General features: G+C 38.2%; 1 protein-coding gene across 2 annotated transcripts in view; it reads left to right on the forward strand.

The window, feature by feature from the left end:
• MTHFD1L (methylenetetrahydrofolate dehydrogenase (NADP+ dependent) 1 like) overlaps positions 1 to 12,114 on the forward strand; it is a 172,732-nt gene that overhangs the window by 34,930 nt on the left and 125,688 nt on the right. For both annotated transcript variants that reach the window (XM_058833869.1, XM_058833868.1), the window contains exons 14-17: positions 734 to 808; positions 2,151 to 2,253; positions 5,751 to 5,827; positions 10,564 to 10,704. In XM_058833869.1, the coding sequence (XP_058689852.1) occupies positions 734 to 808; positions 2,151 to 2,253; positions 5,751 to 5,827; positions 10,564 to 10,704 (396 nt within the window). The remainder of the gene's footprint in view (positions 1 to 733; positions 809 to 2,150; positions 2,254 to 5,750; positions 5,828 to 10,563; positions 10,705 to 12,114) is intronic.

A 12,114-nucleotide genomic window follows, 5' to 3' on the forward strand; every position in this document is an offset into this window, starting at 1 on the left:
TTTCTGGCAAATAGCTATCATAAGGTAGTCTTTAAGATAAGGATCTCATGCCCAGAACATTGACAAGTATTTCCTACTGTACTAAATAGTGTAACAAAGCATGTTTTCCCTACCCATAATCCTATTGTCTTCAGTAATTTGAAGACTCACTTTAAAGTTACCAATTGCATTTCAGATGTGTAGTTGGGTATGATATACCTTAAGAGGAAGGAATTATGGGGAAAATAAACTAGATCCTTGTCCCTCTGCTAAATATATTGTGACCTTAAACAAATCTTAACTTGGGGCTTTAAAGGGAAGGGAAAAGACCAAAGGAGCCTCTTCTTTCTGTCTGCAGTATTAACACTGAGCAGGGTTATCATATTCCCTTTGCTTGGTACATTTGTACACAATGTACAAGTGTACATTTAAGCCCATTTGGAAATTACAATTGTAGTTTAAATACTTTGGATCTTGGTTAAGGTTTTAAAAGGTTCCCAGTTTAAAAATTAATATATATTTTTTTTGGTAAAACAGAGAAAACCAATAATTTCTGGCAATTCAATTTTAGACTTTTAAATCATAGACATGGCTCAGAAGCCTGCCACCTTCTCAGAATTGTTTTTTAAGTCTCTAACCAGAAGTCCACAACCTATGTGGTTAGGAAATTTGTACTGAAATTAGGTGGAATAAATTAAAAAAGACATTAGCTTTTTATAACTTTTTCTTTCAACTTCTTGTGTGTTTTTTCTAGTCTTTGTATAATAGGCTCGTTCCAGTAGTGAATGGCGTGAGAGGATTTTCTGCTATTCAGCTTGCCCGTCTGAGAGTAAGTTGTTAATTCTGTCTCTCCTCAATTATGGTGTCTCTTCATGAAATGTATTCTCTTACACAAGTTGTTTAAAAGTATTTGATGTATGGGACTGAGTTTATATAAACCCTCATGAATACATCAAGTCTAGGCTTTTTTCTGAAAGCATCATCCTTGGAGTAATAGGATCTGGGTCTGATATTATTGTTATTGTAACTAACATTTTTGCTATTCTTTTCTCCTGAAATAAACCAGTAATGTTTTTAAATGCCGTGTCTCTTCTGATGAAATGTTAGAGTTTTTTAAATACTTTTCCAATTATGGTATAGTCACATTTGAAAGCACACATTCTTTGGTTTTGCAATATTTTCTGATTTTGAAAGTATAGTATAGCATATATTTCTGGGGTTTTATTGATGTCAGTTTGATGGTGTTCTTTCTTCAAGGGTACATTTGTATGCTCAGTATATTTTTGCATCCCATCTTGCTCCCTGAATGCTTCCAGAAGAGCTTCCCGTGCAATTCATGTGTGAATAACATGTCTGGATTTGAGAGTGCCATTCTGATAAAAACCCAGAGAGGAGCACAATCCACTAGTGCAGGAGAAAGAGAATATGAACCCCTCAAATATGACCCTTAAGGACAGCTCCAGTTCTTCTGTGGCCAGTTCTGTGTTTGCTGTTGGCCTGTGAGTCCTGGCTGATCGTGTTTCAGTCATCGGACGGCAACAGACAGCTGCCATGGGCACACTTGGAATTCGGGGGTGGAGAGAAGGAGAGAGGTAGTGCCAGCTTCTGTTTTGGTGGGGGGGGAAAGAGTTCTCATAACATTCTAAGCTTTTGTGCTGCTCAGTTGAATGTCAGTAAACTAAAATGAGGATGATGCCTGCTTGACTCTAAGGCAGAGTTAGGCTCAGAGATTGTTCCATTGGAATTTTGGGATATTTTCAGTTTGTTCTTGTTTACACTGTTACAGATAACAGGTTAGGGAAAGAGGGGGAGCGTTTGTTTTATTCATGACATACCAAATGTCTCTATATTTGAATTGATTTTTCTCTTCACATGAGCTGCAACTGAGTAAATGAAAGTTTGGCTTTATAACATTCAAATACATGAATCATAATTTCCAATATAATTGAATTATTTTGCTGTGAATTATTCTCAGTATAATGATTCCTTATATCTAACAAGATGTCAATTGTAAAGAAATCACTATGGGATCAGGTTGCATTTTTCTCCAAACAGGATTACTAAGATTGAAATGCCTCACTTATATGTGTGGGGTTGATAAGCCAGAGCAGCTACACCATTTGAAACAAATAAGACATTTCATTGCACTTCTTGAACTTGTTTGTGTGTAGAGGCTGGGAATAAACAAGACTGATCCTGAGACTTTAACAGAAAAGGAGATCAGCAAATTTGTGCGCCTTGACATTGACCCATCAACCATAACATGGCAAAGAGGTATGTAGTCAGAAAGTTTCACTTCTTCTTGGATTTCATCACAACTTATCTCCTAATTTACTTAATTTTATCTGAATCAGAGCTGTTTCTGCTCTGACAACAAGAATAACCAATTTGCAAGTGGGAAGTGTGGGTTCCTAACAAATGCAGGCGCAGCATGTTGCTCTAAACTTGGTCAAGTATCTGCAATAGCTCAAGACATTTGGCTAAAATTCTGAAGGATAGGTTTCTTTGACAGTTTAAATACATCCCCAGTTGCTCTCACATTAGGTAATATCTCTCCAGCCATGTGAAAGTGTCTATTCTGTGCATTTTGCAAATCTTAGCCATTCTTTTCTTAACTGTGTCTGTTATGGTTCTAGATTATTTTTATTTATTATTCTTGATTTTGGTCCCTTATCCTCCCAAGCTCAGCAGCCTGGGTAGCTCAAGAGACTTAATAGGCTTAAGGGATTATGTGTTTTTCTGATTTTTGAGGTCTCTTGAGTTGTTTGCTTCATTTGGAAAAAGAGATGAAAGATGTGGTACTGTTGCCAAGCAAACTGATATCCCCTCTGATGCCCTTAGACAACTCCCTTCTGTTTTTTCCAGCTCTACTGCTGGGTCAAATTTCACTGTTTACCTCAATTTCTATACCTATCTTTTTCTTCTTTAGGGAAGTACACTCTGCATAAAGTTTTGAGCTAAATACCACTGGATTTTATTTTCTTTCTTAGTTCTCAAACACTAAAGTTATCACTGTTAAATGGAATGTATTATGATGCTTAGAAAAAAGGGTGAATCTATTGAGAAGGGAGGAGTCTTGGCCATGTTTATTGTGCCCTTTGTATGCATGTCATCTCAGACTTGGGATATTTTTCTCAAGATAATTCTGGGGACGTGGCATAAAATGTTTTTTATTAGTCACACAGTGTGTCTGGAAGAGACCTGTATTAGGATAAAGAAGTAATATAAATGTTTAGTGTAATATGACTCCTCTTTTTTATCAGCATGGGTTTGGGAGGAGGCAACATTGCTCAACAGCTGTTAACCTCAAGGGAGTTATTTAATTAATCTCAAACAATGGTAGTGAAATTTCTATTCCACACGGCTCTATATGATGTACATACCTTAAACATTTTAGAAAAAAAACCCTGGGTTTAGGAATGGTTTAGATAACTTGGAGGCTGTTTTATTTAGGACTGTTTCTGCAGTCCATATGTCTATGAAGCTTGTTGCATACCAGGGTATTTGTAGGGAAAAAGAGCTAAGCTATCAGATCTTCTGAAAATTAATTGTAGTCGGGTGTTACCGCTGAAGGTGAATAGATCACATGGACACAGGTCGAGGTGTGGTGAAGAGAAGAGAAAGTTTATTTTTCCTCTCAGGATTTATAGGCTCCTGACCACGGCCAGGGATTGGATGGTCAGGATAACACTTTCTCACTGCACTGGCCATGAGAGATGTCCATCACAAGACGTGTAACAGAAAGAATGTACACATATCTATGTTTACAGTTACTGTCCTGGGAAAGTCTTTAGAAAACCATGTCAGCAAGCTCAGAAGCTGAGTTTTCAGGGCGACAGTCAGGACCTGTTTCCATAGAAGTATCACAAACTTTCAGTTCACTGTCAGCTTACACTAACTTGAAAATGTACAGTATGCTGAAAAGTGGGAAAGCTTTCCCTTTTTTCTTTCCCTGATAGTCAGATTCTGTTTACATCTCTAGAGGAAAAGGAAGTGGATACATTAAACCTAACACTTATTTGAACCTAAACCTTAGTGGAAGGTTTACTTTGGGTAAAGGAGGAGGGAAGATTTGGAGAAGGAAAAATTTATAGCAAAACCAGTTATTTCTTATTTTATTACTACTTAGTGCATCTATTGGAATCTTCTTGGACAGTGAGTGACCATAATGAGAAAGTAAGTATATCTCAGTGAGCAGGAGTTGCAGGAGCAGTTACAGTTTCATGATGAGGGTGTTTAGGTTACATGGTTCCACATGTCCAGATAAAAAAGCTGCTCACTGGCTGTCCAGGCTGGTGGGAAGGTAAGCTCCTGCCCTCAGAAGTGCCTGCATAGACAGGAGAGATTCAGATCTGCTGAAGCCGTGTTGTGAGACTGAGCTTCCGAGGAAGAGAAGGGAGAAGTTTGTGCTGGAGCGATCGATCAGCTTGCCATATGGCTTCATAGTGCCATGTGGCAGCACAGCTTGGTGCAAGACTACAGCTTCCATGTTCCAGGCTCTGCTCTGCAATTTCTGCCAATGGTGTAGTATTTTAGAGTATGACTGTATATAAATAGAAACCAAAATGAGTTGGCCAAATCTGTGTTGCACCATCCCTTAAATGGAATTCCTGAAGAAATTAGGGGCCTGAAGACTGAGTAGAGGGAAGAAAGTATGTGTGGTATTTACAACAGCCCCAAGAGAAATGCCCAAAAAGGGGGAAGTGACTTAAATCTTGGTTTTCTCCCAGGTCACTCACAACCCTGAACTGGAGTTGTGGAACATGAACATTCAGAGTCACTCTTGTTCTTGGGTAATTGTCATCTTCTTCTGTACAGACAGAATTTTTTTTTAATCACCAAAAGCAGCAGGAAAAGTGGAAGGAGCTCACTTACCTTGAGTACTGACAGCTTTTCTGGAGGTTCCTGGACTCTCTGCTTATAAATGAACAAGACTCAAATCTACCAGAAGATTGAGTTCATTGCCAAGCTACAGGCTGAACTTATCAAGAGTCCTCTTGCACCCTTTATTTTAGGGTTGGTGCAAACTTGAGCATTTCTAGGACTACAGAGCCTGTAAGAAAGAGTCTGTTTTTTCATTCTGTAGGAATTGACATGTCCCCTTGTCCTATCACTACACACTCTTGTAAAAAGTCCCTCTTTGGACCCTTTAGATGCTGGAAGATGCTATAATGTCTCCCAAAGACCTTCTTTTCACTAGGCTGAACAGCTCCATCTCTCTTAGCCTGTCTTCATAACAGAGGTGCTCCAGGCCCCTGATCATCCTCATGCTGTGCAGCTGAATGTGGTTAGTTAGTTTCTGTGACACATGTGAAAGATACTTGTCTGGAAAATCCAATCTGACAGCATAATCATCCTTTAAAAGAGGAACTGACCAAGTCCAACCAACATCATGCAGTCTTAAAATCAATTCTTAACAAGTCAATGATGAAGCAAATGGTTTGAAGTAGATGTGGTACTTTGTGTATACTAAGACTGATTTTTTCTCATGTAGGTAAAATACTAAACTGTGTGCTAGAATACTAAGAATCTGTCAGCTTCAAATGCTGTTCAAATAAAGTGTATTTGAGTTGTTTCAACCTGTCATCAAATGGTACCAACTAGAAGGGAGCAACCAAGCCAGTGCCAGTGCTGATATGCAGAAATGTGTCTGTCTGGTTACACTCTTGGAGCAGTTGAATCTTATATATGTAACAACAGGTTTGTCTGGAAAAACCCGTATTCCAGAGTCCTTGTTAACATGTTTTGCTTTTGCTATTCCCTTATTTCAGTGGTGGATACAAATGACAGGTTCCTGCGCAAAATAACAGTTGGGCAGGCAAATACGGAGAAAGGATTTATCCGTCAGGTATGTAAAAGCAGTCAATAAATCACGTTCTGGACAGACTTTGCATTAGTGGCTGAGAGAGTTTCTGCAATTTGAATTGTCATATTGACATCTGTTGCTGCCGTATAGTGATCTTGCAGTGAAACTGTTGGTGTTAATGAGTGACTGAATCTGAATTTCAGAAATAGAAACCAATGCATATTCTACAATGTGTCAAAAGCGCTTGAAAAATTTAATGTGTCAAGGGTTTAACACTCCTGTGACAAGATGCCATTATGCCCTCATAAAGTTAATTTGTATGACTTTTAATTTTTTTTTAATCTCTGTAACGATTTATGTAGGATACATGTAATTCAAATTACATTTAAATTTTATTTCAAAAATTGTTTAAAAACAATCTTTGTATTCAGAGTTCTCATTTTCCTGTCATGCATCTCAACTTTGGAATCTGAACTGTAAGAACTTTGAGCATGTGCTTGCTTTTACTATGTGGCCTTGAAGGGATAGTTCAGAAAATAAGTATGTGCGTACTTTTCAGTGGTATGAAAAGCTAACCTGCATTACTATATGAGAGATTGTGGAAGTTTGTTAAAAATTGAAAGCCAGACTTCCTCAACACCACCTGAACAAATGTTCCTGGTGTAATGTAGGTAAATTAATTTCTGAAACAACACAGCACGGAACAGCAGTGTCAGGAGGAGTAAATTTGTTTTGGTGATGTGGAGTTGCTCCTAATTCGGTGAAGATCTTGTAATCTGACATTCTGGATCATGAAATTCATGAGGTTCTGACTATTTTGATGTGAACGGCTCTTGTAACAGAGATAAGGCTTTCATATTTTTGGAAATCCTAGCTGCAATTTTTCTTTATGATTTCTTTAACATTTTTTAACATATGCCTAAATAAAGAGATCTAAACATATTGCTGTATTTTTTGCAGCAGGTAAAGCAAAGAGAAATCATAAAATCCTAGAGCAGTTTGGGTTGGAAGGGATCTTAAAGATCATCTAGTTCCAACCCCTCTGCCTTAAGCAGGGACTCCTTCCACTAGAAATGCTCACTTATTTTGGTTTTGAATGCACAAAATAGAAATTTTTGTCTGCAGCTCAAAGGAGTTTCAATATTAGCTAATAGTCATTTCTGATAAAGGGCTGGGGCTACAAAAAATTTTATTTGGTATGAGTTCCTTCAACACTTGAGACCTTTTCATATGTTTAGATTTGTTCAGTGACTCAGTATGATTATTGGTTTTAAGCTGGGTTCTGCCAGGCTTATTGTGTAGTGTTTTACCACTGTAATTGTACTGCTGAGTTAAATGTGGCTTATTTTATTATAGAGTAGTACTTGACAATATCACTGTCAAATGTTGCTTCTGTACGTTTTTGGGTAAAATTAATGTTTTCAGTATTGAGATGTTGGACTGATACATATCCATTCACATTTTAACGTGGACTTAGTGACTCAAGAAATAGAGTTAGCAGTTAGGAAAACTCATTTTAGAGCCTAGCCAGAGATCCAGAGAAAACAGGACTTCATAGTTAGCAGATGCATTTTATAAATATTTGGAGTGATGTTCTAGCACTCTTAAAATCAATGACACCTGTGTAAAACGGCAAAGCACAGCAGGCACAAAAGTCTGCATTTTAATGAACAGGGATGCTGTGGTTTCTAAAGAGTATTACATGACTGATGCCCTTGATCCTGCAATTGAATCCATGTGGGTGGATCCTTTCATCAATAGAAAACTGACTTTGCAGCTAAGACTTCTGTCAGCACTTCATAGGTGTGTAAAGGTTATTAGAGTTAAAATAGCACCTGCTACTACAGTCTTTTGAGCCTGTTTCTTCAATTAAATTTTATGTCACTCTTTGAGCATCTACCTGGGATTGTTTTTCCTATCCTTTTGGGTTTATATAGAAACAGTGATAAAAAGTTGGGTTTTTTTCTGGTAAATTAGAAGTATTTTACATAAGGGTTGGACATAGATTTCTAAGGCTCGTTTCTTGTCTTACATATGCTGCAACAACTTACTGACGACATTCTCAAATTCATCTGCTTCCAAAGAGGACAGAAAATCTGTTTTGTAATTTCACCATTTCACTTGAATCTCTATGCTGAAAATCTCAGTTGCAGAATTATTTTTCTTTTCCTTGGTATGTAGGATTCTCTGCCTGTGTCCACAGCAGAAAAGTGCTCAGGTGTCTTCAGCAGTTTTGACTAAACAAGTGGGCACATAGGGGTCAGCCTGAATAGGGCTGTAGCTGTCAAAAACTAAAAGCAGGAACATGGGTTAAAAAAGGGCAGAAGCTCTTAAAGTACCAGGCAAGTGCACAAGAGTGGTGGGGTGTATGTTCTCTGTAGATGCTTCTTAAAAACAGTCAAAGCTCTCAATATGAACAGATTCCTCTAGTATTAGTATGGGATACATCTGCCAGAGGTCTGAGAGAAGCAGTCCTGGGCTTTTTTCTTACATAGATAGCAGTAGGATGTCAGTTACTAAACCTTATGTAGACTTTAATTGTTGGAGATAGAGAGATTACTAAAGAAATTGCAGTTCTTGGTCACTGCCAACATTGCATTCCTATAACATAATACATTAGGGGCTTTTCTTTTCTTATCTGTTTATGTTCTGAGAGCATGCGGCCCGAGCTTTACTAACAGTGACTTAGTACAAATACTACTAATCCATACTCTTAAAGAAAAGTAAAAACTATTGCTTACATTGTGCTGAAATGCTTCACAGTATGGATGTGTTTCTACAAGAGCAGTGGAACTGATGCCACATATAGTTCTTTGTGCTTTTTGACTTACGTATTTGTTCATTTAATTAAAAAAAAAGGGGGGAAGAAATATATTTTACATTTTCATAGGTCAAGCACAAGACTTAACAGCATAGACTCTAAATTTTGAGCTAAAGTAGAAAAAGAATGATCAAATGTAACAAGAATGTTTTTTGAAACCAGAATAAAAAGCTGTTGGAGGTCATTATAGAAAAAAAAAATAAAAACCCTCCACAATGCAGTGTTCCTTTTCTCAGGCCAGTAAAACTCAAAAGACATCTGGTGATTTTCAGTTTCTGCCACAGAAGAAAAATTCTTGATCCTTCAGGGAGCTTCTCTGAGGACAATGTGAGCCAAGGAGCTAAGTCTGCAACACTGGTCCTCAAATAAATGTAGTGTAATGGAAAATATAAATTGTAAAAGTCTGAGGCACAAAGTGTGCCCTTGTCTCTGATACCTAGCTCTGACATCCAAAAAAAACATTGAATTTCATATAACATCATAAAAACAATTATTAAAGTTAAATGAAAAACTAAAAGTGTGTAGATTAGAGAGTTTTCTTAAGCCACTAGGTGAAAAAGTTAAGAATGTAGAGTTTAACCTAGTTTAGAAAACAAAAGACGGATAGAAAATTTAGGGTGTTGTCTCTTTTACTTCTTCTTTCTTCTTAATTTTCTTCTTTTAGAGATTTTTCAGTAGTAATAAGTGATTAAATAGAAAATGCCACAGTGCAGCACGCAGGTGTTGGGTCATTAGGTCGCTAAAAAAATAATTTACGTGTCTATTGTTAATTGAATAAAAATAAGTATAAAGATAAAAGAACTGTGTATTTCAAGGCCATTTTGTGCTATCAAAGCCAACTTGAACCAAAGCTGTGGTAGATTGAACTTGTGCAGAAAGTCTGGGAAAGACCTGCCAAAGTCTTTTGATAATATATATTAATAAACATGAGAAACAAGAAACAAATGAACCTTTAGAGAATCTTTCCTGAAACAGAACTGAAATAAAAGAGACTCCCCGTGAGGGAGTATCCCAGAGAAAACACAGCCCTGAGAAGAAACCGAAATCCCACAACAAGTTGTAGTAGTAGTAATGCAACATTAATGAGGGATTATAAGGTGTTTGAAGTTCACAGAATCATACAATATCATGAGGTTCAAGGGATGCATCAAAGTCTGACTCTTGGCCCTGTGCAGGACCATCCCCCAGAGTCACACCCTATGCCTCAGAGTATTGTCTGAATGCTTCTTGAACTCTCTCAGCCTTGATTCTGTGATCACTTCCCTGGAACTCTGTGCCCAACCACCCTCTGGGTGAAGAACCTTTTCCTAACATCCAATCTAAATCTCCCCTGACATAACCTCAGGCTATTTTCTTGGGTCCTGTCACAAGAGAAGAGATCAGCGCCTGCCCCTCCTCTTTCCCTCATGAAGAAAGTGTAGACTGCACTGAGGTCTCCTCCAGGCTGAACAGACCAGGTGACCTCAAGCTGCTTCTCATACAACTTCCCCTCAAGGTCGTCACCATTTTTGTAGCCCTTCTTTGGATGCTTTCCAATATTTTTATGTTTTTCTTGTATCATGGCACCAAAACTGCCCCCAGCACTGGAGGTGAGGCCACCCCAGCTCAGAGCAGAGCAGGACAATCCCCTCCCTTGCCCAGCTGGCCATGCTGTGCCTGATGCCCCCCAGGACAGGGTTGGCCCTCCTGGCTGCCAGGTCATTGCTGGCTCATGTTCAACTTGCCACGGACCAGGATCCCTAGGTTCCTTTTTGCAGCTCTGCTTTCCCACAGCTCATTGTCCAGTCTGTACATACAAGTTACTCTAGTCTTGAGTAATCTCAAAAGCTTTCAGTTACCATTTAGAAGTTGTTTGAATTCTGTGACATTTATCTTTCCTGAGTTTATTCCTAATGATCCCCTGTGAGTATTTCAACTGACTTTGATTTGGTTCATGATTCTCATTTCTACTTTACAGGCTCAGTTTGATATTGCTGTTGCAAGTGAGATTATGGCCATCCTGGCACTTACCACCAGCCTTCAAGATATGAAAGAAAGACTGGGGAAAATGGTGGTGGCTAATGACCAGAAAGGAGAACCAGTAACAGCAGAGGATTTGGTATGTTCAGTGCTGTAGAGACCTGTGAATAACCTCAGACATGTTTGTTTTGCCTCTCGAAGCATTAAAAAGGCAGGTGCATGCCAAGGATTTTGCTTTGAACAGCACAGTCAGATATCAAAGAAAGATCATCTTCTGGGCCAAAACCTGCTTGAGAATGAGAACAAGATGTAGAATTCATTTCCTCAACTCTGGTAACATCTGGTGGAGGAAACCTCTGGTCTCCATAACCTACTTGGATCATTTTCTGCAATTCTTAAGGCAAACAAATTCGGTGCTGGAGGGAGTCAAAGTGCGGGCTCTTATTTGAGAGAGCTGGTAATGTTTGCTACTGTGCTTTTAGAGTCTGCTCAGATCTTACAATGATAGTTACCACATGAATGCCTGTACCACTGAATCACAATGGAAACAAGCTGTTCTTAATTCAAAGGCTGCTGATAGTGCTTGGGACAGGTTTATTTGTCATTAGATTTTTATGGTTTTCTTCTTCTTTACCTTCATTAGCTGCCATTTCCTCATTCTCTACTTCAGCTTCTGAAAAAAGTCAGTATGTTTTCTCTTTAAATCACATTCTGTCCCATGTATCTGGGCTGTGAGTCACTGAACAGTGGTTGGAAGCTCACACATGGTTGTGTATGGCAGGTTTTGGTGCAGCCAGAGGCTACCAGTTGATGAGTGTAATCAGCTGCATGCCAGGAGCAGTCTAATGCCATCCCACTGGTGATAGCTGCCTGTGTCACACAGGCTCTGGATGTTTTCTCCTGTTTCTACCTGTTTCGTGAACATCTGCTCAAGCTTACTGAATGAGTAATGAATGAGTAAAGCAATATCAAGGCAGTATCCTGCCTTGTCAGCAAAGATAGCAAATCTGCAAGTCAGGAACACCTTCACAGTCTTAGTGGATTTCTGTTTACTAAAGAAATGAAAACATGATATCTAGAGTGCCTGGATTTAAGAATGAAATTAAGATAAGGTTGAAAATTTCTAAATACAGTCATTAAAATTCAAAGTAAATCATCTACTCCCAATTATGCAGGAGACATGAAGAACTGCATTTAATATTCCAGCTACTGAAGTTTTGCTTTTGCTTTTCAATTGTATAACTTTGTCTTGGCCAAATGGAGGGGATTGGGAAATAAGTTACATTATAAGGCATATGCAAAAACTTTAAAATTATTTAGTGTTAGAATTAAAACTGCATTTGAAATACACAATTTTAATTTTGACACTACTTTTCTATTAAGGTACTTTTATTTATTAACACCATAAAATATTTGACCTGCTAACCACTTAACACTAATTAGCTTGATGAACGAAAGAAACAGCTTTTCCATAGGGGCAAAAGAATTTTAGAATTTTTCCACTGTGTCCCTAAAATTAAAGTAGTGCTCAGCAAAATGTCTGTTACTA

The sequence above is a fragment of the Poecile atricapillus genome, chromosome 3 (genome assembly GCF_030490865.1).
Source record: "Poecile atricapillus isolate bPoeAtr1 chromosome 3, bPoeAtr1.hap1, whole genome shotgun sequence".
Classification (NCBI taxonomy): domain Eukaryota; kingdom Metazoa; phylum Chordata; class Aves; order Passeriformes; family Paridae; genus Poecile; species Poecile atricapillus.